Source organism: Xiphias gladius, chromosome 4 (genome assembly GCF_016859285.1).
Source record: "Xiphias gladius isolate SHS-SW01 ecotype Sanya breed wild chromosome 4, ASM1685928v1, whole genome shotgun sequence".
Classification (NCBI taxonomy): Eukaryota; Metazoa; Chordata; class Actinopteri; order Istiophoriformes; family Xiphiidae; genus Xiphias; species Xiphias gladius.
The window spans coordinates 1,743,605-1,770,516 of record NC_053403.1 but is presented as its reverse complement, the minus strand read 5'-3'; the positions used below and the strand labels follow the sequence as shown (position 1 = coordinate 1,770,516).

Genomic DNA, 26,912 nt, shown 5'->3' with positions numbered 1-26,912 from the left:
GACATCAATAAATATATATATATATATTTATATATCTTTTTATTTTGCATTAATATACATTGGAATGTAGAGATGCTCCCAGAGGTTTTGGAAATAGTTGAGTATTGCACTTCCACCGTCCAGGACGTGGACACAGTCTTCAGGCTCACATGACGATCGATTCCTTCGCTCCCTGCCGAGGAGGAAACATCGACGTGAACGCTCGCGCTCGGCTGATCATCACCTCAGTTTATCGCTGTGTCAGAGTAAAGAGCGTTCATGCAGTGAAAAGGTTCAGAGCCGGTACGGTGGCTCTCATGCAAAGGTGAATCGCCACGCGCTTTACAAACACGGGACTAAAATCAGAGAAGAAAACACACAACAACAGGTAAAACGGCTTAAATTATATAAATAAATAAAAAAGCCAAGGCTGGATTTCCCCAAACTAAAAGCCAAAAGAAAAAAGCAAAAGAAGAATCCTAGATTTGCTACAAACAGTAATGTACAGAACGTGGACGTAGTTTCTACCCCTTGATTTAACGTTACATTCGAGTCGCAGGCGTAGTGTTTGTGTTGTGCATCTTGAAGGGAAAGTGCTCACATCCCATAGAAAATTAATACAATTACGAACTGCTTTTGATTGGCTACCTGTGTCGCTGGGGCAGAAAGCGCTACGGTTAGCTGCGTTTGGACAAGCTAACACTCCGTTCGACAGAGCGAATTCTGTTGAACGGCGACAGGTTTCCCTCCTAAATCTTCCCGAAGGTCTTTTGCAGTCAAACGGGGGTTTTCATTTGCCTTTCTAGCAATCCTACCAGCGGTTCTCTCAGAAAGTTTTCTTGATCTTCAACTTTACCTCCACCGTTCCTGTTAACTGTCATTTCTTAATTACACGAGGAACTGAGGAAACAGTTACCTGAAAACACTTTGCAATCCTCTTATAGCCTTCTCCTGTTTTGAGGGCATCAGTTCTTTTAATTTTCAGAGTGTGGCTAGGCAGCTGCTTAGAGGAGCCTATGGCTGCGGATTGTTGGGAGACGGTTTGAGGAGTCAGAGTGTTTATAAAGCTTTGACATTTGCATCACGTGACCTTTCCTAACGATGACTGTGAACAAGCCGCAGCCTTAAAAGGCTAACGAGAGAGCTGGGAGCTCAAAACTCTCGTGGTGCCAAAACTTCTGTGAGGTTCTCTTAATGTTAAAACGTTGAAAAGAAAAAATCTTTTGGAGCGTTGTGTCTGGCTGGGACACATAGGAGTGAGCTGACTGACGAATCTCCCAAGTCATGTCCTGTACTAGCCTGCTTTATTCCGTCCTGACCGCTTGAGAAATCACAGCACACATTCTCAAACACAACACTGGGAGTTGCGTCTCCTCCGGCATTACATCTTCGCCTTCTCCGCTGTCACTTGCTTACCTTGCTGAGTTCAGGAAACAGCTCCTGCATGGCGATGTCCAGCAGGACGTACGTCATCTGAGGAGACGCAATGGAGAAAAAGTAATAAAGCCGCTCCCGTTAGAGAGGAAGCCGCGAGTTTGATTCCATCTGCCTCATTTAGTCTGAGAGCTTCACTGATGCTTGAGTAGCGCTGGACTTTACTGTAGTGGGTGCAACAGAAAACTAACGTGCATTTTGAATCTCATTTGACCTTTTCTTTGTGTTATTCTCTCAGCCATATTACATAATACTACTGATACTAACCGTACTACTTAACAGCCCCTGAGACAATAAGAACTGGATACCTGACTTACGACTTTTTAAAAATGCTCACAGTGCACATACACCAAAAAATGTTCTCTCTGCATTAGAGCCTCTCCCTGAAACAGCGAGAACACATTGAGATGAGGTCACACACACACACACACACACACACACACACACACACACACACAAATAACTATACAGGGCTCTGGGAAGATTTGACTATTGTTACACTTTCATTCGCCTGCAGTTTGAAATGTTGTGTCAACAATTTATACATCTCTTTTATAAAGGCAGCCTGTGGAGAACATGCTTTTTGGGCAGCCCGGTCTTTTTGTGGACCGTATCCAGCTCTTATCCGGGACACTGCTGCCGATGGTTTCTCTAGAGGCACATAAACTTACATGCAAACAAGGCGAGCCTCAAACTACTGAATAATCAGCTTGACAAATGCTCTATGATAAGGTCAAAGATAGACACACTGTGTTTTGGTAAGAAACAGGAAACTTATATATTTAAACTTACAATTCTTATGATTTTAATTATATTAAACCCTGTTTTTGATACTATCCTATAGTAGGCATATTAATATTTACATTCAGTAATTACCTCTTTATATAGTAATTTTAATCGTTGATGGTGGAGTACGCCATCCCCTCAGTATCTGAGCTCTATTAAGTTACTGCTAATGCTAACACAACATTTACTGCTGCTGCTTCACATTAAAAGACTTCCACTGCCAAAAAACAAGAATGCTTTTTAATTTGACACACACACAGGAAACGCCACAGAGGTAAGTGCTGACTGTGGTCGGTAATGAGTTTGTAGTTACTATTGACTGACTTCTTTATTAAAAAGTGGGTTTGTCTGGCCGGCAGGTCTTTTGTATTACCGTTCTTTTCTGTTGTTTTGTCTCCCATCGTGTTCTCCCATGGTTTGAGGTTTTTCTGTTTACCTGCTTGTTGAGGAGCGGCTGCTGGAAACCGTCAAAGAGGAGCCGGATACCTTCATATTTCGCATCCTCGCCGATGCACTTTCCCACAAAGTCTGAAATCAAACCAATACATACACACACCTTAAATTTACTGAAGCTTTGCGTCGTGGAACAATTCACCCTTACACCCAAAAATGGTCTTTTCACTGATGTTTTTTGTGATGTAAACCGCTCGACGTGTCCTACCATAACCTGTTTGTAGCAGCCACTATGATCTGTTCCCTCCACGTTTCAACCTACTGGGAGGGAACTTACTTACATGAATACGGTGACAGAAACAATTAGTATATTTCCGACAGAACATGTAGTGAAACTAGGGCCTGAAATTTTCTGATAAACACGAGGTTGCTAGCTCTAATCAGACCAGCTGCGGTGTTAGGCTGGGAGAGTGAAAGGTAGTAGACCTTTTTCTCTTTTCACTGCTGCGTTTTATTTAACAACATTTAAGTCAGTGCTGGTTACCACAAAGGCACATTATTATATGCTCTTTGTTTAAAATGATGTTTTAAAAACCATGGATAAAGCTCCACTAACTAAATATTTTAATATGAGGAGCTTTTTAGCCTCTTTTAGCTCATAGTTTTGGTGTTATGACATATTAATTGTAGGGTTTAGTCTCAGTCTTCTCATCATTCTCAGCAAACAATCTCTGATAAAGCCACTGTCCACTACCTGCCCAGCACCAAAAAAGCAGGCAGACACAGTTCGACGTCCAGTACTCCCTCTCTTTTAGCTCTGGTTTTGGTCTCCGCCAGCTCCTGAGGGAAACATCTGGCTCTTTAGCTGCTAAATGCTCCACCGTGTTCACCAGCTGGTCTCTGACTGAGTCCGTCTGCTGTTTGCTGCTGAGCAGGTAGTGGACGGAGGCTTTGTCCGAAAACGGCTGCTGCTGCTGGAAATGCTGAGACTGGAGCGGACAGGAAATGTGTCACAAAAACACAACTGAGAGCTAAAAGAGACTAACATTTTTTGGTTAAAAAAACATGGATTGACAAAGATATAGAAGATATTTCAGAGCAATGCCTCCCGTCTCTTCTCTGCCTCATATTACTGGAGATAAATCAGTGGTTGTTGTGTCATTTTACTATGATAGACATTTTAGTTGGTATGTAGTGTAAACTAAAACACATTACAGTGTAATATTCATGATGCTCACTGAAACCTGCTCCTGTTGTACAAACACAGATGGTCTGTGGATGTTGGGTACAAACATTGCCTTGTAAAAACAACTACAGTGTAGATGCTTTGATTCAAAATGAATTTAACAAAAAGTCAAAGGTACATTCCCATTAGCTATAGAAACTAAAGAGAGAAGACTTTGTTTGCCATGTAAATTGGGTGAGATTGAAGACAAAGTCTATTTTTTATTTTAGTGCTCATTATATGATGGTTTAAAGTAAAATGCCCTTCGTTTCTGAGGAGTTTTTCTGGATGATGGATTACAAGAAACTTCAGGAAGGGAACCTCTTGTGCGGCTGATTTTATCTGTACAGTTTGGGACAGAAGACACAGTTCTTTGTTTGCAATGTAATGTAAGAAGTTATGATCCTGTTTGACAAATGCCACTGCGACGGTATTTTTCTCTTCTGTGTCTGGTAAGTCCACGTGGGCTGGGCACTTGTATAACTAACTTAACTACGTGACCAACCTGCATTGAAGCGGTTAAGCTCAGTTTTAGTCAACCTGCCTGGCTCAGGGTTTAATAAATGTTGGGGTCTTTGCAGGAGAAAATAAAAAGCCATGTTTGCTCCACATTACTGCCACAAAAACAACACGAAGAAGACACTGCCTCAAACTGACCTGGTAAATACTTCATCATCTCCTCGAACGTCTGCTTGGCTCTGATTTGTTTGTCCTCCGTGGTTCGGTCCTCGCTGTTCTCACAGAACACAGCGTCTGCAGGAAGAAACAACGATATGAAGAGAACAGAATTAAACTTTAATATAACTGGAGTAGCTTTTCAATAACGCTCAAAACTGCCTGTCACATTAGATTTTGATGAATGAGAACAACCTTTGTTGGAAGAAGTGCTCAGAAATACTGGATATAAACTCTACTCCATCACAAGTGGATGTCTTACATCAAAGATTTTACATATTTATAATAAACTTAGTGTTTTATTAATGCTGATGCCTTACGTCTCAGCAGCATTAAAATGTTGCAGATGGTGGAGATAGCTGATTCCAACGACTAGCGCTTTCTCCAGTCTTATTGACCGCTCAAAGCGCTTTACACTACTGCCACATTCACCCGTTTACACACACAGTCACACACCGATGATACATCGGAGACAATTTGGGGTTCAGTGTCGACATGCGGACTGGAGGAGCCGGGGATCGAACCACCGGCCTTCTGGTTAGTGGACGATCCGCTCTGCCTCCTGAGCCACAGTCCCCCATGTACCGTTGTTTACTTTAATCTTAAAAATGCGTTATATCTTTATATGTTTCCGAGCGGAAAATCTGAAAAGTAACCAGTGACTGTGGCTATTAAAGAAAAGTCCCTAGTGCAGTTAAAGATTTACCTCTGACGTTTTTATAGAAAGACAGGAAACAAAGGTCAGTGGCCTGAACCCAGCCCCCTGTGCCGTGATTTACTCGCTTTTCTTTTATTATTACAACGTATATGTTATAAATGACTCAACCAAACAGCTATGTATAGGGCGTCCCGATGGTCAGTTTCAAAGATTGTAGAGTAACTTTGTGTAAAATGAAAAGTAAATTTGTTTCGGAAATCTGGGCCACTGAGAAAGAAAGGGTGGACATGTTTTACCGTTGGTCTATCTACCCCAAACTAGTCATGGAAAAAAATACTTGGAAATGGAACTTAATGCAGAGGCATGTCCTTACTAATAGCTAGCCTCCCACCTCTGAGCTGTGTGATGAGAGACACCATGCGGTGCTCCTGAAGGATCTGCTCCAGTTTGGACTGCATGTAGTGGTCCATGTAGGCCTCAAACGTGTTCTTGAACAGGATTCTCCCGGCAGCCAGGATGTGATGCAGCCAGTCCGGCATGTGGAACACCACTCGACCTGTAAATCAAAAAACAAGGAAGACTGAAGAGGAAGCTTTAATACAAAAAACAGATCACTGTAACAGCCCAAAAAGCACAACTGATCTGTGTCTGCATCTGCAGATCAAACAGTTTCCCCATAAACATCTAATAACCCAGGAATTGTTTTTTAAAATAGCTTCACGTACAACTCTTATTTTACTGTAATGGCCTTGCACTATCTTGAGATGCTGCGTGTTTTTAAAAACAAGTATTTTAAAAAGTATTTTAAGGTATCTTCGGGGATGAAGACAGAAATCTTCTGCTAACGAGGCCTGTCCCCTGTGGTAACTGCAGCCCAAGTTAACAACAAATTATGCGTCTTTGTCCCTGGCCCATAAAACACCAGGAAGAAAGTGGTGTCTGTAGGACACATACAACAGAAGGCGTACTGAGCTGTAACAGGGTCTATCTGATCCGTGAACAGTGCAACCACTGAGACACTGATCTGTATGGGTGGGGGAGTGGCGTGAATGACAGCCTGTGTGAAGATAATACGTGTTTTGTCTTGCTTGTGATTCATAAATAGCTAATGCTAGATTCAGGGTTACTGTTGTAACTATACTGCTAAAATGCAGAGGTTACTGATCTTCTGGCGTTTTTAGCAGTCACCAAACAGCTTCAGGTCCATAACCAGCTCCATCTGGACATGAGCAGGGCCAACCCTGATTTACACGTACCCAGGAAAACTAAGACAGATTGCAATTAGGCGTGATCTGGCCAACAGAGATATAGGAGAAAGTTTGTTAAATCTCATCTGGATCTTATCACTATACAGGATAATAGATTTTCTATTTGTGTTTTATTTTATTTCATTTCATTCTGCGTTATTTGATTCAATTTTCCTCATTTTTGCATTTTTAAACGTATCTCTGTAAGGCAGTAGGCAGTATAGAAGGTCAAAAGGTCAACAGGTGTTGGAAGAAACTGAACGACCCTAGATGCGCTGAGATGACCGGTGTTTCACGTATCACTAGAGAACTCCACTCCACTCCGAGACACCTGTTCAGCTTGGTCACCGTCACTTACCAACATACATCATGTAGTCATACATGCCCTGAACGGTGACCAGTTCCATGAAGCAGTTGTGGTTGTGTCTCTTCTCCGAACTCTCCGACAGGTTTGCGTTGTTCTTAAACAGGCTGTTGAAGAGCTGCCAGTGAAAGTGAATTGTCAGACATACTTGTCAAGAAAATGAAGAATCACACAACACCAGAAATGAATTATACATTTACAGGGTCTGATCCGTTGAGTCATGAAGTCAACATCATGTCAAACCTCAAGAGGACGAAAAAATCCCAAGAAAAGACCAAATCCAGCGTGTCAGTTTGTTGAAACACTCTCTGACTCTCCTCATCGGTCTCTGGCTCTCAGCTCCGAGCCAACTGGCTCCTACTAAAGACGTGAATCTTTACAAACATCTAACAAATATATGTTTTCAGCAGTTTTCCTACAACTGCTGCTCAATGTAGTTTTTAATCAAACAAACAGGAGGAAAGGGTGCTTCTGTTGGGAGCTATTTTCAGCGGCAGATTAATCTACATTTGGTGTTCTAGTGAGTGGGACTGGGTCAGACTAATAAACTACAGTGTGTGTGCGGTGACGAAGGACCATGTCACCCAGAGCAACGGTGTGACTCACTGATTTGTCTGAATAAACTTGGAAGCCATGGAAATCTGTGGCTTGGAGGAATCACAAACACACAAACGGTACTTGTTAAGAGATCAGTTCGTAGTTGGTTTGGTCTTTTCATGAGATTTGTTGACAATAAGAAAAACACAGAATATCACCAGACTTACGGCATCATTTAACCCAAAGGAGTGAATGTCAAGCAAACGTTTGGTTCATAGTTTCACATCAAGATGGGAAATCAATACTCACAAGCCACAAGAGAGAGGTTGTATAAATTGCAGATTGTCGCACTACATAGGTGACACATCTTAATTGAGACTTTTATTTTAAATGGCTTTAAATTGGCTTCGTTGTAGTGATAGTAGAAGTGATCAAAATGTAGTTGTTAATAGGGTGGATAATATATACAAAACTGTCTCCATGGAGAAAAAGCTTATTGTGAAAACAAACTTTAACTCTTCATCCCTGAAGGCAGAGGAATTTTCTTCTGCTCAAATCTGATCAAATGGAACTGTAACTTTTCTGAAAACTAAAAAGGAACGCTCCTCCTCCAACTGTTTATTAAAATTCCTTTAGATGAAGTGTTGAAGTTAGTTGAATTTGTCTGTTTAGCCCCTTGAGCTTTTTTTTTTTTTTTTTTTTGGGGGGGTAATAGCTCCACAAGTGTAAGGCTAAAATCAACAACCTTGGGCTCGATGGATAAGGGAAACCTGGGAGAATTCTGAAATATAATAAGATTCCTATTAACAGGTCATAAACTCCATCAAAACACCACCACTGTTACAACAACGAGTCAGTTGACACTGATACTATTGAACCTGTTCCAAAAAACTGCAACTCTCCCAAATGAAACACAATAATGAAATGAAACACATCCATTTTAGTTAGAGTAGTACAAGGTAGCCTCTTGATTTGAGCCCTTTAGTTTACCAAAGACCTTTTCTGTCTCCTGACAGGTAATCCAACTGTTCAGTCTCTGCACACAACACACTGCTCAGACATTTAACTTCTCCCTCTAAATAAGGTACTATTTATTGCACAAAAGCCCCGGTAACAGGGCACTTGCCCCACTGTGCTAAAGCCGCTTCACAGCCCAACTCCGTTCCCACAGTCAACTCACAAATCCGTCTCCTCTCAATAGTGGATGAATCCGAAAGTGTATCAAAGGGATGGAATACCATAGAGGAAGTGAAGGAACTGATTTCAGCCACTTCTGACCACGTGAAAATCCCTTATTGAGGAAAAAGCACAACCGAAATGTAGAATTTTGTTGGATTTCTGATTTCCTCGGGACTTGTGTTGCTCACATTGCCATTTGTTGGGCATGACTAGAAAGGCGAGACAGTCTGGTTTAGTTTAGTTTTAGATACCAAACATGTTGCTGTAGCTTGAGGGAAAAATTCTGCAGTCACATTTCAAAGGGGACTCTGAAGTACCAACCTCCAACCTGCTCAAAATGGCGGCGGCAGGTCACATTTTGATAACAGATACAGGCCGAGCCTGGTACCGGGACTGCTCGGGTGAAAAGGGTTAAGAGCCAGAGGTTTACCAGCGTAGTGGCATGAGACTGAAGGAGTAAACACCCTGCTCTGGTATCCGCAGAAGAGAGATGTTTACTGAGCGCTGCGTTAAAGCAGGATTTCTTTTATTTTACCTTCTTGTTGTTCTCTGCCGTGGGGCTGAGGATGGTCAGCTCGGGTCGGCTGGGTTTGGGTTTGGGCGACTCACAGGAGTTGAAGAAAGACTGTATGAAAGGCTCCAGGTTCTGTCCTTTCTGGAAAACAGACAATGGTCAGTTTCACAGTGTTTAATATCATCATCACCTTGTTGAACTAGTTACAGCACTAATCTGTCAAATCTGTCTCCGACATGGCAGACAATCCTTCTAGGGTTTAATGTTGGGAATTTGGATCTCGTCTACTCCTATTTACCAGGAGAAATACCTGTGGGACCCTGGGGTTATTAGCCTGGGTGTGCTCGTGTGTATGCATCTCTGTGTTCGCATACTGGAGACTGGAACACAGACGCCTTTTCCAAACCTCATTAACGCTACCACTGAAGTAGCTGTATTCCCTCCTTAAAATGCTACTTTTATAGCAATCAAGGATGAGTCTTTAACAGGCAGGTTAATGTCTGAGTCTTACAGTACCAATAATATGTCATTCACATGTCAATAAAAGAAATACAGGAATTCTGTCCTTTGAGTTTATTAAACGCCTGCAGCCATCACACAGCAGCAGGAACGATGCAGGAATGGGAATTACACTTATTTGCTTTCTTGCTGAGACTTAAATGAGAAGATGGATACAACTCTCATGTCTGAACAGTAAATGTGTAGCTACAGCAGGTAGCCTGTTAGCTCGGCGTAAAGACTGGAAACGGGGGGACGTACTTTAGATAGAGAGCTGTACATGGAAGCAATGACAAATATCTAGAAAATACGTAGATTATGAACCATCTTTACAGGAGTATTTCAGGTCAAGAGTGCCTCACCTCTTTCATCAGCTTCCCCGGTACAGACTTGAAAATTTTCCCTGTAAAACAAGGACTCAAATTAAAAATCAGCCACCTCTAGGAGGGTGATGAAAAGGTAACAGTATTGATTACCAAAGAATCATGGTGACATTTAGAAGAGGCTGAGGGAGCAGGCTCTTAGTCAGCAGCTACATTTTAGACTTAAAAAAAAGACCAACTTTAATAATGGACTTGTTTTGTACAGACAGAAGTGAGCATGTATTGATACACAACATATTTTAAAATGAATCACAACTAGCTGAGTTTGCTGAGGTGGATATTTAGGAGTATATAAGGTGTAATTTTATACTGCAGTTATATGCACATGGAAACATAAGCTTTGTGTATATTCTTTCACAAGTTGGGAGATTTGAGGGATCCGTAGCCCACGTGCCTCAATCCACACGGTGTGAAGTCATTGGTTCACATCTCTCCAATACAAATGACACATTTCACATTCCAAGGAAGAGGTCAGAGGTCAGAGTCAGCAAGGCCTGGCCAGGTAAAGGCTTGCTCAAAGACACTATGACCCGATGCAAGAATGTCTCAAGAAGTGGCAGCAGGCCTTGGAGATATGATTGTCATCGTTCTACGCAATCTTAATAAGGATATTGTCTCACATCGCGGCAAAGGATATGAATACAAAATCACGTGTAGAATAATTAAACTGAAAATCAATGAACTTGAATGACTGTATTAGTTTTGAACTTGGACAACAGAAATGTATAGAATGATAAATTTATATTAATAATTTATATTCATATATAATTATAGTCATTTATAATTCACAGCGTGATTCCCCTGAAAGCTGATTTAAGTCCCTTTTATGAAAGCAGTCCACCTCCACCAGCGGCAGTGGAGCTGCTCTGTGACCAACCCTCCATCACTGTAGCAAGACTCCTCCTCTCCAGCTCTTACCTGAATAAAAAAGGCTTCACAAAAGGAAGCAGTGTATGTTGGTACATACCGAGGTTGACATCAGGCAGCATCCTGTCCAGGAACTGAGACTCCATGCTGTGAGGAGACAGGAAGTCTGCCAGCAGCTGACTGTTACTGAGCTCTGGATGCCGCAGGAGTCTCTGAACACAAACACAAACACACCAGGAGCTTTACACATTTAGACTTTAGTTATTTAACTAATATTCCTTCCATTCTTTAGAATATAAGCTTTAATTACAACATTTTACAATTACAAAGAGGCCATCCACTGCCAGTCAATGTACAAATATAAAAACTATCTGTACATCTTGTAGGCATCTACAGAATATACAGTATGGGATGAATACAAACTCAGAAATGCCCATTTCCTCTATTCATGACACAATTTTGATTTGTAAGGAAAACCTTTACCTGCACAAACCTTAAAACTGTGTTTGTTATTTGACTGTAAAATGTTTATAGTTACAGTGATCATCCCTTGACCCTGTCCTTTAATACCTCCCTAAAACTGTTGTTTTACTGCCCTCTAATGCCAATACAGAAGTGTACCGTAGTATAGAAGTTAACTTAGATTCAGTTAATGAGACCTATCTTGTTTGCTTTCTGTAACACTTAAAATCTCAAAAAAAAAAAAAAAAATCCTCTAACACATCTCTGCAAAGTATTAACATCAATAAGAACTAGACACCAAAGATAGATAAAACAGCAAAAAATATAAAAACTATACCGTAACTTTTTACTCCCAAAGATTTTCCTGTTTCTATCCAGGTTGAATACCTGCAAATATTCCTCAAATTCTTCCCTTTTTGATGCGAGGAACTCATAATTCTTTGGTCCGATGATTCTTTTGGAGGGAAGCTGTGCATCTGCAAATGTTCCTGGAAAAAAAAAAACATCGATATGTGGCTCAGTATGGAAATGAATGGAACTTTTATATAAGGAAACTACAATAACAGAAAGACTGTTACTTGAACTGTTGACCGCCAACAGTTCAAGTTACCGCTGACTGTAACTTCATTACGATAAGTTTGGTAAAAGCAAAGCTTTACCGTGGAATTCAGTGAGTTTGGATTCTAGCACGTAGAACTCCAGGTATCTCCTGAAGACCGACCACTTCTCAGTTTCATGACCAACTGCAAGAAAGGAAGAACAAAAAAGAAAATCATAACAGGGCCAGGTGCCGATCGGGACTTCCAATTAAGCTGCAGCTCAGCTGTAAAGTAGACAAACGTCTGCACGGGATGGAGCTTCAAGCTGGGAAACTGTTTAGTGACATGAATGCAGCACAGCACTGTTGAAAATCTGTGTTGTCTCTCGTCTAATGCAACATTTGTCTGCTGACCAAACTGTCCGCCCATGTTGACTCACCTTCCTTTCTGTCATTGCGTTCCACATCGATGCAGAAGACGGGGATCCTCTCCCTCTTGACCTCGTCGTCAAAGATGTCGATGTAGGGGATGGTGATGATCCAGGCCGACAGGTTCCTCTGGGTGCCCGGCGTGGTGGCCGGCTGGGCGGGGGAATCGTCCTCCATCACGACGGTCGCCTCCTCCACCTGAAGGGAAAAAAAAAAGCCAAACCAGGGAACAAATAAGACTTTGAGACTAATTCAGCCAAACCTGATGTGGTTATATTACCTTAACCTAAGTGTTATGGGTTATGTTGGGACAACTCTATTTTAAAAAAGATAAATCACAGTCACAGTCCAATTACAGTCTTAATGCACTGAGAATTTAAGTTTTTGAAACACTTAAAGTATAATATAGTACATGTTATCAAGACACAGATCTATCAGTGTCCTGTGTATTTTTGTTTACATTTTTAATACAGTCTATATGCATATTTTTACAGGACTGGATGACAGAGTGGATGGTTGCTAATGGGGAAATGGATGGACAGAAAGCAGGGATAAATTAACGTGGAGGCATGAAGGATGGCCCGTACATCGCCGATTCTCATCACAGCTCGATGAAAAACACTCATTTGTGATCTTATTTAGTCTTATTTCTTAAAAGGAAATTGCAAATGAGACAATCTGAACTGCGTTGTCTTAGAGTAAGTTCAGAAATCACAAGGAATGTGGTTAGAAATTTCTATTGGGCACAAATCAAGGTGACATTATCACTACTCTGACACTCACCACATCGTCGTCGATGTCGTTCATGGCGCTGGGCGGCAGCATGGCACCCTCCATGGTGGTGCTCTTGAACACACCTTTGATTTTGCTGCCAATTCTGCTGATCCCGAACGACTCCCCTCGTTTTGACGTGTTTCTAGAATGAACAGAGAAACCTTCTCGTACACAGAGTCGGAGCAGGAATTTCCTGCTCTATGAATCTATCCTCACGTCTTTGCTAGTAACCGCTCTGAAACGGTCCCTTCTGCGTCTACTCTGACTTCTCCGGCTGGTCCTTCGCTCAGCTGTCATCACGCTCAAACAGGAGTGAAGGAGAATATTCATCCATCCAGGTCGTAAAATCATCTGACAGAACATTTCGCTTTGCGCCATGTGACAAATGAAAAGGAAACGAAGGGAATTTTTCAAAGCAACTTCTTTCCACAACGCATCGGCCGTTCAGCACACCGACAGTAAAAAAGTGCGACTGTCACCACTACATGCCTTTTTCATCCACCGGCCACAGCAGGATGCAGCTCCATGAAAAATAATTTCTAATTTTTAGCCCACCGCTTTAACTTCTTAATCGGAAAAGAACTGCCCATAAGGACCAAGGATGTCTTAACACCCATGTAGTGGTCTGTGCTGTCTTCTTTAAGATGTCTCTCGTCCCAAACGTGGTTAAAAGTGCAAGTGCAAGCATCAGCATAACGTAAACAAACAAAGCCCAGCGATGGCTTATGATGTTAAGATCTGTTAAACTAAACAAGCACTTGTTTCTTAGGCAAGCAACGTGTGTCTGATTCAGTGCAGCCTACAGTGAGATATACTGTGTCTGCACGCTCTGCTTTTTGCATCAAGCAACTTGCAGGCAGCAGACTCTGTGCAGACATGTAACATGCCGACGACCTACTTACCGGTTTTCTTCCAGAATGAAGCTATTTCTGGAATAAGATGCACAAGCAACTAATGATGACAGTTTGGACAAAAGACCTTAGAGAGACGTGAGCACAACTGGCCTGTTCTGACCGATTTATACCGGTCAATGGTTAAAAAGATCGTCACACCACCATTATCAACTGTATTTTTTTGGTAGATTGTTTATTTCTTATTTGAGAAACTAAACTTTGGACTAAATCTTTTATTCAGAGGCACACTCTGAAAACAAGTTTCAATAAAAGAAGTACAATCAAATTGACTATCGTTATATGAGTAAGAATCTAATTATTATTGTGAAACAGTCCAGTTGTCCTTACTGTTCCAATACTAATGCCGTTGATCATGTCATGTACATCAGTAAGATGTCATTACATTGTGTTAACTTGTTTTTTTCCCTCTTCCTGTATTCTACGATTGCCATGTGAAACATATATTTAAAGCAAAGTAAAAAAAACTTTATTATTATTATTACTGAACAATCCATATCACAAACCTGTTGATTCTTGAGTTCCTTGTCAGAGACTCTGCTCCCCTCAGCAGGTGCCTAAAGTACTGAGCAGAGAGTGGAGATGCAGTCAGGGTACAAATTCCAACCAAATTTGATTGGAAGTCCTGGATGCAGCAGGTTTAAACTGAAGCAGATACCATTCAATAAGACTGTGTGGAAATACTCTGTCTTGCAATCAAAATATTACTTAAGTAGAAGTCATTAAGTGTTATCAGCAGAATAAGTAGATGCACTCATTATGCAGGAAGCAGCCCGTCACATTTGAGGGTGTGTTTGCTGCTGAGGCATTTACATTAATATGAACAACATTTTATGTTGTAGTGGCAGAGGTGGAGCTAATATTGTGCCTTGTGAATTGCTGGGTGGTTTAATCGATAACAATGTGTCGTATTTTATATAACCTGACCGATACTGAATCTTCGGCATCAATACTAATATCAATATTAGGGAGTTTAAAAGATCTGATAATGAAAACGCATTAAATACACAAGGAATGTTGATTGGTTTAAGTGGGCACTTTCAGTGTGAAAATAAACTCAGTGCTCTCTGGGACACAAACTCTGTAATGGTCACACGGTTCCTAAATGACTTCTAACCTAGTTTGGGATTTCTGTGCTGCCATTTCTTGTCACTCATCAACCTACATATACAGCGATACTGTATATCCTGGCCTCGGTGTACCTCTTATGTTTTATAACATGTTTGTAAAAACCTTCATCTGGAAGTTAACTTGTAGCTGGTACAGTGTGGTTAAAAGTAAAATATTTCCAGTTGAAATGTGGTGAAGTAGAATCATAAAGGAGCATTAAATGGAAATATTGAAGTAAAATACAAGTACCTCATACAAGTACAAGCAAAACGTGCTCTCTTACTTTGCAACACCGATATAGACAAATACTGCAAGTCTATATTTTGAATACACGGTCACTTGGTACCTTCATTTCTGCTCTAGCTCATTTGTAAAAGCCAAGGTCTTACTTCATCACTGTGACAGAACATCGGGGTGAAGACTCTCTCCAGCAGAGACAGGACGTGTTCATAAGCCTCAAACAGGCAGCGCATGGTCTGCAGCTTCACCACAGCGGTGTATGGACCTTTAGCAACTGAGAGGGAAGACAGAGTGAGATTAAACTGATCTCTGCTTTCCCGCTGAGTTTCTGTGTGGAGGGTTAGAAAGTTTACGGTGGAGACAAACAGGAACGTACTACACAAGATTGTACACAAATAGCAGTGCATTCTAAACCGTTTAAAGAGTAAGTTAACACCAGGCTAAAAGCAATGTATCGCTTTCCTCTGTGGCTGAAAGTTTCATGTCTGTTTCACCTGGAACCACACCCGACAGGGATGTCACACTGTCCTTTAGCACACCTGTACATCACTGCAGCCAGGTGAGAGTTTAAACCACTGGACAGTTTATCTACAGGTCCCTTTTTTAGTTTTTTAGGTTGTATGTTTTTGAAGCAGTGTAGGAGCGATGAAGTTGTGACTCAACAGCTGCACTACTTTAAAGCCTAAAAGAGGAAAGCCCAGCACTGTAATGAATCATGTGGTGTCTTACTGTTTCTTATCTCCTCCACGATGAACGGGTCAAAGCTGATCTTGTCGATGCTTTCGTCCAGGCAGTAGGTCTCATAGATGTGCAGCACCTCACCATGTAAACGCCGCAGCTCGGAGTCATTCAGCTCCGGACTCAGGATCTTATCGTTGAACTCCTCTGAAGGAAACGACGTGAAGTGTAATATAGTCCGAATGACGTGGAAATCCTGAGTGCTCTGACATATTTATGTTACAGGCTCAAATATTTGCTACTGAGCTTAGATACCTTGTCACATTTCTGAAAACACGACTTATCACCTTTCCATTCCAGAATTACCCTCAGGATTTTTGATCAGTGCGAAGAAACACGACAGATATGTCAGTATATGGTTTCCAGAATATGATTCCTTAAGCAGTCTGCATACAGATCCCTGATTACCCCCCACCTAACTGTCAACAGGCTACGGGGCTTGGAAAGTGGACGGATGCACAGATTAACTGAAAATGGTAGTAAACTACATTTTTCATTCATGTTGAAGTTGGAGGGCCAGCCGGCTATCTAACCACTTAACTTAGCTTGCTACAGGCTTTCGAGGCTAGTTGTTTGAAACTCGAAGATAATCGAAGCTACCGAGCTATTATAAAAAATTAAGTGTGCAGCGTGTACGATGGGTTTTCTTACCCACAGCGAGGCAGAACTGCAACACATGCACGGCTCCTTCCTGCTTCAGGAAGTTCATAAAACGAAAGAGGAGATCCTGCTGATCCCTGATCTCCCTCAGCTCCAACTTCAGCACCTGTGCGACCAGAGGGAGAGGTTTAGTTATCCAGATTACAGAAGTAGTTTCAAAACTACTCCAATAAAAACATCAAAGACAATACATAGATACGCAGAATGTACAGTTGCTGGTAGGACTAAATGATAGCAAAGTGCGGTACAAGCAAAAAAATAAATGTCTAGTTCAATTTTTCTGATTTCTCCCAGAAATCTGAGAGAAATCAATTGCTGTGGTGACTCTTACTCTCTGGCGAGGGAGATACTCACAGACGGCTTTTTGTTGCTGACATCGGCATATTTCTGTAAAAATGGAACCAGGGAAGACGGAGGCTCTGTGGCTGGTTCCGGCTGAAGATACAGAAGACATTTAAAGGACCCAAGTGATTAGTTGATCAACCTGACCGCAATCAGGTTTCAATTGATTTATCTGAATGTACCTGTAGGCTGTGCAGCAACCATTTGATTTTTTGTCAGGTATTGTATCATCTCCTTAAGTGTAGCAAAGCAGTTTTTTTTAACAAATGTGGGTTTTAGGAGGTTGGGTCTCTTTTTCTGATTGGATACACAATATATGAACCTCTCACTAATTCAGACATAAGGCAGCAGTCTCACTTACTGGAGTGTCATCAACAAATATGAGCACCATGAGGTTCACAGTGTCCTGAAAAACAAAGAGAAAAAGCATTTTCTCTTAAGATCCAGATTAAGCTGCATTAAAATGCAGTAAAACTTTCAGTCCAAGTTTGCTTTCAAAAACCCGACTGGAGAATCTGTCTGGAAATTCACCTCAATTATTTCAAGTTATTTTTATGTTAATTCGCTGTGTAACACCCTGCTGTATTATTTCTTCTCCACAGTGAGGCTCTCAGCAGGTATTACTACTGTTGTAACATCACCACTTCCATGGCCAGATTAGGTAAAGCTGTTTCTCCACCTGCCTGGATTCTGTCTCAAATGCTCGGTCATTTGGTGATCAAACTATACTTAACTCTCACAACATTCAAACACAACATACACAGTCACTTGGTACCTTCATTTCTGCTCTAGCTCATTTGTAAAAAAGGTCTTACTTCATCACTGTGACAGAACATCGGGTGAAGAGACTCTCCAGCAGAGACAGGACGGTTCATAAGCCTCAAACAGGCAGCAGCATGGTCTGCAGCTTCACCACAGCGTGTATGGATGTTTGGACCTTTAGCAACTGAGAGGGAAGACAGAGTGAGATTAAACTGATCTCTGCTTTCCCGCTGAGTTTCTGTGTGGAGGGTTAGAAAGTTTACGGTGGAGACAAACAGGAACGTACTACACAAGATTGTACACAAATAGCAGTGCATTCTAAACCGTTTAAAGAGTAAGTTAACACCAGGCTAAAAGCAATGTATCGCTTTCCTCTGTGGCTGAAAGTTTCATGTCTGTTTCACCTGGAACCACACCCGACAGGGATGTCACACTGTCCTTTAGCACACCTGTACATCACTGCAGCCAGGTGAGAGTTTAAACCACTGGACAGTTTATCTACAGGTCCCTTTTTTAGTTTTTTAGGTTGTATGTTTTTGAAGCAGTGTAGGAGCGATGAAGTTGTGACTCAACAGCTGCACTACTTTAAAGCCTAAAAGAGGAAAGCCCAGCACTGTAATGAATCATGTGGTGTCTTACTGTTTCTTATCTCCTCCACGATGAACGGGTCAAAGCTGATCTTGTCGATGCTTTCGTCCAGGCAGTAGGTCTCATAGATGTGCAGCACCTCACCATGTAAACGCCGCAGCTCGGAGTCATTCAGCTCCGGACTCAGGATCTTATCGTTGAACTCCTCTGAAGGAAACGACGTGAAGTGTAATATAGTCCGAATGACGTGGAAATCCTGAGTGCTCTGACATATTTATGTTACAGGCTCAAATATTTGCTACTGAGCTTAGATACCTTGTCACATTTCTGAAAACATGACTTATCACCTTTCCATTCCAGAATTACCCTCAGGATTTTTGATCAGTGCGAAGAAACACACGTCAGATATGTTTCCAGTAACTATATGGAAACGATTCCTTAAGCAGTCTGCATACAGATCCCTGATTACCCCCCACCTAACCGTCAACAGGCTACGGGGCTTGGAAAGTGGACGGATGCACAGATGAACTGAAAATGGTAGTAAACTACATTTTTCATTCATGTTGAAGTTGGAGGGCCAGCCGGCTATCTAACCACTTAACTTAGCTTGCTACAGGCTTTCGAGGCTAGTTGTTTGAAACTCGAAGATAATCGGCCGAGCTATTATTATAAAAAATTAAGGGCAGCGTGTACGATGGGTTTTCTTACCCACAGCGAGGCAGAACTGCAACACATGCACGGCTCCTTCCTGCTTCAGGAAGTTCATAAAACGAAAAAGGAGATCCTGCTGATCCCTGATCTCCCTCAGCTCCAACTTCAGCACCTGTGCGGCCAGAGGGAGAGGTTTAGTTATCCAGATTACAGAAGTAGTTTCAAAACTACTCCAATAAAAACATCAAAGACAATACATAGATACGCAGAATGTAAAGTTGCTGGTAGGACTAAATGATAGCAAGGTGCGGTACAAGCAAAAAAATAAATGTCTAGTTCAATTTTTCTGATTTCTCGCAGAAATCTGAGAGAAATCAATTGCTGTGGTGACTCTTACTCTCTGGCGAGGGAGATACTCACAGACGGCTTTTTGTTGCTGACATCGGCATATTTCTGTAAAAATGGAACCAGGGAAGAAGGAGGCTCTGTGGCTGGTTCCGGCTGAAGATACAGAAGACATTTAAAGGACCCAAGTGATTAGTTGATCAACCTGACCGCAATCAGGTTTCAATTGATTTATCTGAATGTACCTGTGGGCTGTGCAGCAACCATTTGATTTTTTGTCAGGTATTGTATCATCTCCTTAAGTGTAGCAAAGCAGTTTTTTTTAACAAATGTGGGTTTTAGGAGGTTGGGTCTCTTTTTCTGATTGGATACACAATATATGAACCTCTCACTAATTCAGACATAAGGCAGCAGGCAACAATCTCACTTACTGGAGTGTCATCAACAAATATGAGCACCATGAGGTTCACAGTGTCCTGAAAAACAAAGAGAAAAAGCATTTTCTCTTAAGATCCAGATTAAGCTGCATTAAAATGCAGTAAAACTTTCAGTCCAAGTTTGCTTTCAAAAACCCGACTGGAGAATCTGTCTAAATAATTCACCTCAAGTTATTTTTATGTTAATTCGCTGTGTAACACCCTGCTGTATTATTTCTTCTCCACAGTGAGGCTCTCAGCAGGTATTACTACTGTTGTAACATCACCACTTCCATGGCCAGATTAGGTAAAGCTGTTTCTCCACCTGCCTGGATTCTGTCTCAAATGCTCGGTCATTTGGTGAAGAGAAATAACGTCTACTAATCTCAACATTTACAGCATTCAAACAATATGACCTGCTCGTTCGTTATACTGTAGACATACACAGTCCTGTTCTACTTACAGGGTCGGCCATGAAGTCCATGGTTGGTAGGATGACAGATCCAGCCATCACCTCCCGCAGCAGCAGAGCCAGAGACCTGAACCAAGAAAAAGTGTAACTCCTGGATTCGACTTTCACATTTAAGGTGACTGGTTTTCCCAAATTCACCATGAACTGCTGTAAGTCCGGCTGGGAAGGGAGTTGGTTAGGCCAGTTTGGGTCTACCTACCTGCAGTCTGTTGCTTTGGGAGGCATGACGTAGGGAAACAGCATCTCAGTCAGCTTCCTCAGGTAGAACAGCTCGTCTTTCCGGCCGCGCAGAGCGATGTGTAGATCAGCACCGTATTCGTCCAGAGCTGCCTGCTGTAAACCCTCCGCATTCTTCACTGCAGACAAACACACACAATATAACTTTAGAACAGAGCGGACATTGCCGTTTAACCCTGAACTCACCAAACCCAGCCTCAGATAACTGGGCTTAAAGAACATACTAACCTACCTGCCACCATTTACACACGTTTGTCATGTTTTACGACTGGTCTGACCACGACATTGGCCCAAATGGGATGTTTGGATTTTTGATACCACAAGCATGCCTATATGTATCCTAGTGTAAACAAACCAAAACACACTTGAAGGGCACTCAGTAGAGGACAGACCTCTGCCAAGGACAACCTCAAACAACATACACCAAACCAAAGTTTGACGGGTTCTTTCCTGGCCCATGCCCCATCCCTCCACCAAGTTTAGTGCAAACTGGTTTGGTACTTTTTGCTTTACCCTGCCGACAAATAAACAAACAGGCAGACAGACCCGGGTGAAAACATAACGTCCTTGGTGGAGGTAACAAAGTATGACCATGACAAATAAAATCAGACCACAAACATGAGTTTGCAACACATTTTCACTAATCAATTTAACTCTGTTATCTGGAGCCAAACCATAACATATGACACTAATTTACATCACCAGTGGTATTTGTGGTGGCATGTGACATTTTTTGTAGTAAAGCGAGGATTAATGTTCCTGTTCTAGTTTAGTGGAGGGAAAACTCTCACCATTTCCAGATTTCTAGCTAAATTGTTGGCAGTCAAATGTGATGTTAAAATTACTAACAAAAGAAATTAACATAAATCAGTGAAAGAATGATTGACATAAATAAATGAGTGAATAAATCATGTCAAATTTTATTCTGCAGTCAAGATTGTTATGATTACCTGTCGGTACATATGCATACCTTTTCCTCGAGCTTTTGCAATAATTTCAATGTGCTTCATTGCAGCTTTCATCACTTTGTCTGCAAACACAGACGGGATATCAACCTGCCAAGAAGTTGTCCACAATTAGCGAAAAGCGCAAAAAAGAGAAAAAATACGACAAGATATGAGAAGGCTTCACAGTTACCCTGTGAGATGCCTAAATAATCATCAAAAATTAACAAAGATCAGTGGAAAATGGTAAACTCTGTTCATTTTTTTTATCATTAAAAGACAATGCTGTAGTGTAAAAACGTACAAAATGAACATGCGTCTGTCTCCAGTCTTTTTAAGCCTAAAGCTGCCTATTAGTATGATGGGAATGTATGCCCCATCAAGATAAAAATGCTGAGACTGTAGAACCTCCAGGGGTTTTTATGATAGCATTACTGGATATGAGAGGACCAGGAACTGCCTGGGCTGTGTGCAGGAGAGGTGAGAGAACAATGAAATACAATTCAACAACAACCGGAAGTACAAGAAGACCCAACAAATTGTGTTCCAGCGATGCAACAACCTGCTTTTGAATTTTCTGACCTTCTGTGTGAATCAGCCATTGAAAAACCAACATGAAAAACCAGGATTGCTGCAAGAACATTACAAGGCAACAACATGCTAAACATCTTCTAACTGCCGTATTTGGGCTGAAGAATGTTTGGGCATCACCTTGTGAGCTCGGCGGACGAGGACTGATGCGAAGAAGCGAAAGGTCATCCTCAGTTCGTCTACACATGCCTCGTCTTCTGTGATGTCCCTGAAAACCAGAAGAAGAAGTTTAAAACAACTTCCGCACAGGTTTCACTTTCATAAGACAATGAAGCACTTTGGGATCTCTTCCTACCTGTACCAGGGGTACACAAAGTTCTCGAGAACCAACTCGAACACCTGCAGGATGAGGACAGTGAACACAGGTCGGAAATAAACAAGTCTGTGAATTTAACTGATGACATTTACATACGTTCAGACGATAGTTCCAGTTTTACAGAGACAAATAATTACTACAATCAAAATGTAATTTCGTAAGTAAAATGTCTACGTTTTTCAATGGTTTTGTCAGAATAACAGCCACATTTTTTCCAAATAATTAAAAACTAAATTCAGGAAAAAAAACGTTGACATTTCAGCGTCCAGCGAGGTACCTCTGCCACTGAAGCGTCCACTTTTGAATGAACCTTCAGGTCTAGCCATGGCTGATAATTTTCAAGGAGCAGCGTCGGCCTGCAAAGAACAAAATATTGGTGCATATTATCAGTGACTGCTCCTTGAATGCATCTCAGCTCACCACACTCTAAGAAAGCAGCGATCATAAGCGACACCAGAGTGAAAATCCACTCCAGGTAAAATCCACACAGCGGCTAGCTGCTGTCCATGGCTGACTGGAGGTTATTTATTAAAAGTCTCTACAGTCCTATCCTGCTCCAGAGGTCAAATTAAGATTTGTCATAATCCCATCGTTGTTTTATAAACGCCTCGTGTTGCTCTGTTTTTTGTAACTGTCTTGTTCCTAGTGCACACCTGTTGGTCTGAGAAGGGAAACTTAACGCTGAACTGCATCTCTCGAGGTTTCTCTCTTTTTTTTCCCCACTGTGTACTAAAGCTTTTTTAGTTTTACTTTTTAACTTTTTACTTTATAACATGAGTTAAGTTAAATTGTGCTACAAAATCATTTTAACAAAGGAATCGTACCATTAAACTGTAAGATTTAAAAAAAGAATAAATGTAGAGTCTTTCATAAAAAGTATCAAAAAAAAACGATTTAAAAAAATATTCCATTAAGACTGAAAGTCCCAAAATCTTACTTATGTAAAAGTGCAGAGGTAATATCAGATAACATCACTATGCAGCAAAAAAAGGCCCCTGAGAGTTGTCTATAGTAATAGATTATTGAATCATTATTTCAATAATGCGTAAGGAACATTTTACTGTTAAAGCTGGTCGAGCTAGAGCCGATCTGAAGAACTTCATTTAGTGCCAGATAGTTGAACCTATTACAGGATCATTATATTTTAGAAGCAGGTCATTAGTTTTGTATGTAAAATCTCCCGCAGCCATGTAACTAGTAACTACAGCTGTCAAATGACCACGGAGAAGTCGGCCAATCGTATTATCTGCTCAGAGATGTTGTTAACATACCGGTGACGTTTGCACTTGACCTTCCCACACACGGCACAGCTGTGGCCCAGAGGAAACAACTCCTGCTCCTGCAGCTGTCGGTGGAAAAACATAAATAACCTCTTTCCTTTATCAGTCCACGCCGTAAATTACCACCGGATATTTCCCGAGTGGCCACTTCATCACTGAAAACATCTCTTGGGTAAGCAACGCGGGGACTCAACCATAAAACACGGACACGGGCCGGAGAGACTGAGATACTTTCTCTACTGGCTCTAAATTTGTCAGATGTCTGACTTACTTTGTTTCTTGGCTTTATGGTGAAGAGGATATTTGGGAGAAGAGACTCTGGTCCAAGGCAGCAATAGAAAGTGATGACACCAGCCAGGAAAGACCAGAAGACCATCAGGATGTGGATATACCTGGAGGCAGATTATGATATGGAGTTAAAACCCGCGTAAAAGAACTAAAACCATCGCTCAAATAAAAATACAAAGGAAAACTGATCAGCATTTGATCGGGGCCTCCCCCTTGTGTTCACTGCAACTAGAGCCATTCATTGTTATCGTCATAAATCTCATTAGTGATTAACATTTTTTGCCCTGACATGCAGGGTAAGTGCTACGTACGAAGATGACACGTCCTAAACATAAGACAGAGAGAAAGGAAAAGAAAGAGCCTGTCTAGATTATTTTAACTTTACTTTCAGCTGATAAAACACCCCGTCGTTTTTATTTGATGAGTTAGAGAAGTGGATTTAGCATCTGAAATTGAATTTACGTTTTTAATTTAAGTCATATAAATAACAGATCTCCCAGAATAAGTCAGGCAGAGGTGTCACCACTATGTTACTGTGTCAGAGATGAAAAACAAGGACAGTGGGGGCGGGTCGTGGGGCCCGGGGCCCCGCTGGCTCACGACCGGTCCGTGGATTCGACGGAGGAATGAACTCGCATCATTGCTGCTGATGAATCAGGTTTAAGGAGCTGCGCGCAGACCGGGCGTCCTGAACCCGAGAGTCCCGGTAGGACACAGGAGCCGCCGGGTGACAACACACGCAGATAAACGGCTCTGCCCTGATCAGGTTCACAGCGGCAGGCGGCGGGTCACAATCCTCCAGACATCACATGACCCCCCCCGGTGTTCAACTGATAATCTGACGGACCCCCACCCACACACACACACACACACACACACACACACACACACACACACACACTTCACCGCTACTTTTACCTGCTGAACAGCACAGTCAGAGAGGCCATGGACAGCAGCAGGTAGCAGAAGACCGGGTACTGCCGCCCGGCTTCCCTCAGGGCGTCCAGCTTCAGTCCCCGTTTCAGATCCTCCACGTACGTTAGGATACCTGCCATCCCGTCAGCGGATCTGCGGACGGGGACACACATTTCACGAGACACGTTAGCGACGCGCAGGCGCTTCTATCGGGGTCCGTTTGAAGGAATCGCGCCGACGAAGAGCGAGGTCGTCCATTTAAAAGTTAACGCGAAGCCCCGTCGGAGAGAGCTAGCCCGAGTCGCTCTAAGCTAGGTGACCGTTAACGTCGTCGTCTTTCGGCTCGGCGGATAACGCCTCGACTTACAGCGACAAACACGACGGACGCAGCGCTTCATTTAATGGAACACATCTTCTCAACGACCGTAGTCCCCGGCTGTCGGCCCCCACCAGTCCGAAACGCAAGCCACTTTCTCCGATGTCGAAAAGTTTTCACTTCGTGTTTTCCATTTTTTTTTGAAAGTCCCAGCCGACTTCCTTGACAGATGGAATGTTTTCTAATCCAACCAGGGTTGCCAGATCTGCCGGCGGGATCAAGTAATCGCGGTTTTTTTCACGGGTCAGAGAAGCCGGTGTGTGTCTTTAAAGACAAAAACCGGCACTTCTTCTTCCTCGAAACCTCGTTTAACGGGATTAAATGGCAAACGATACCGGACGCCGATCACCCATTGATTTCAGAGGGATACATTCTCTTTCGTGAAGAACGGTCTTTTATTACGCTTTACAGTTATAGCAAATTAAAACAAAGTCTAATCATTAAAAAACTGTACTTAATACACTTATAAAGATTTCTCGCCATGTTGTTTTTTGGCTATATCATATACGCATGGCTGGATTACCCAACATGCCCGGGGGCCTGAGGGGTCTGGGGGCCTCCAGGACAGAGCCTCTGTAATTTTATTATTATTTTTTTTGTCACTCGTTTGCTCTTCATAGAGCTCGGCTGAAAGACACAAAATGATCACAAAGACACGTAAAACAGCTCCAGGGAGAAGCAAGGCGACCACAAAGACACAAACCGACCATTAAGAGGCAAGTAACTGCCGGAGAGACACATGAAATGAATACAGAGCTACAAAAAATGACTGTAAAGTGATGCCATCACAGCGTCTCTAGTCGTTCTGTCTCTCTGGGAGTCCTACGAGGGGTCGGGGGGCCCAGGGGCCCATTCTCTAATAATCCGTCCATGCATATAGAAGGAATCCCCCTGTATTCCTGAAGCTTCCGGTCGAAATGTGGACTTGTTCATTGGCTTTGAGAGTAGCGCTGCTATTGAGGCTTGTTTTCATCACCGGTTCATTTGGAATTTGTAAAATATCAGAAAAAAAAAAAAAAAAAAAAAAAACTGAAAAACGAGCATCGCGATTTCCCAAAGTCTTCAGATGTTTGTTTTGTCAAACCCATGTTCAAAAAATACTTTTTACTAGAACAAAACAACAGGACAAAATGGATTCGACTGGTGATTTTTAAACAACTAATCTCTCTCTTGCTCCATGATTTTGTACTTTTATTTTTTTTAAGTTTCTCGCTGCTTTGCGTACGCGGGATAAGTCGGTTAAGCTTCCCGTTGTGTCCGTCATTAAATCATCACTTTATTAATTTAAAAAAATTCCGACTTAATGTTCGAAATTCACGATTTGCCCGGATAAAAAACTACCTGACGGCGGTTTCGCTGAACACGAACAGCGCAGAAGCAGAAGCGAGCGGACATGGCAACCCTCGATCCAAACATCGCCATTTCCGTTTGGGGCGATCCGAAGTTTGGGCAACTCCTCGGCGCGTCGCTAGCGACCGGAACTACTTCAAAACCCTCGTCCGACGACCCGTTTACTGGTCCAGAACAGACCCAAGTTTGATTTGTTAGTCTTCCGACGCTTCGCGTTAGTTCCGCGGTTTGGTGGATGTGTGGGCGAGTTGTGAACGGGCTTCTCTTCACTTTAAAAAAAAAAAAAAAAAAAGGGGGGCAAGACCAGATCCAAGATTAGATCCAAGACTAGATGACGGACCCATACGTTTAAAGGGCTTTGAATGGGATCAAAGCTGACGGACCACACCAACCACCTGAAGGAAATCCACAGCTGTGCCGTTAGAATCTGGACTGAGG

The 26,912-nt window shown here is 42.1% G+C and overlaps 1 protein-coding gene across 11 annotated transcripts; it reads right to left on the bottom strand.

The window, feature by feature from the left end:
* Positions 1 to 26,912, bottom strand: snx14 (sorting nexin 14). Of its 11 annotated transcripts, none has more exons than XM_040125092.1 (30): positions 26,821 to 26,912; positions 24,752 to 24,901; positions 23,817 to 23,937; positions 23,537 to 23,610; positions 22,543 to 22,621; positions 22,245 to 22,288; positions 22,070 to 22,157; positions 21,385 to 21,469; positions 20,377 to 20,533; positions 20,169 to 20,244; positions 19,721 to 19,765; positions 19,365 to 19,445; positions 19,002 to 19,116; positions 18,345 to 18,500; positions 15,353 to 15,477; positions 14,360 to 14,418; positions 13,845 to 13,871; positions 12,952 to 13,084; positions 12,180 to 12,366; positions 11,861 to 11,944; positions 11,589 to 11,689; positions 10,840 to 10,951; positions 9,852 to 9,892; positions 9,013 to 9,132; positions 6,756 to 6,879; positions 5,542 to 5,706; positions 4,475 to 4,570; positions 2,636 to 2,727; positions 1,396 to 1,452; positions 3 to 172 (listed from the first exon to the last, which is right to left on the bottom strand). In XM_040125092.1, the coding sequence occupies exons 2-30, from the start codon at positions 24,886 to 24,888 to the stop codon at positions 146 to 148; spliced, it is 2,808 nt and encodes a 935-aa protein (XP_039981026.1). In that variant the 5' UTR covers positions 24,889 to 24,901; positions 26,821 to 26,912; the 3' UTR covers positions 3 to 145. The 11 variants fall into 11 exon arrangements, with proteins under 11 accessions (XP_039981020.1, XP_039981026.1, XP_039981027.1 ...); XM_040125093.1 differs by lacking the exon at positions 26,821 to 26,912 and adding an exon at positions 25,832 to 25,949; XM_040125087.1 differs by lacking the exon at positions 26,821 to 26,912 and adding an exon at positions 607 to 635 and having other exon boundaries at positions 24,752 to 25,442.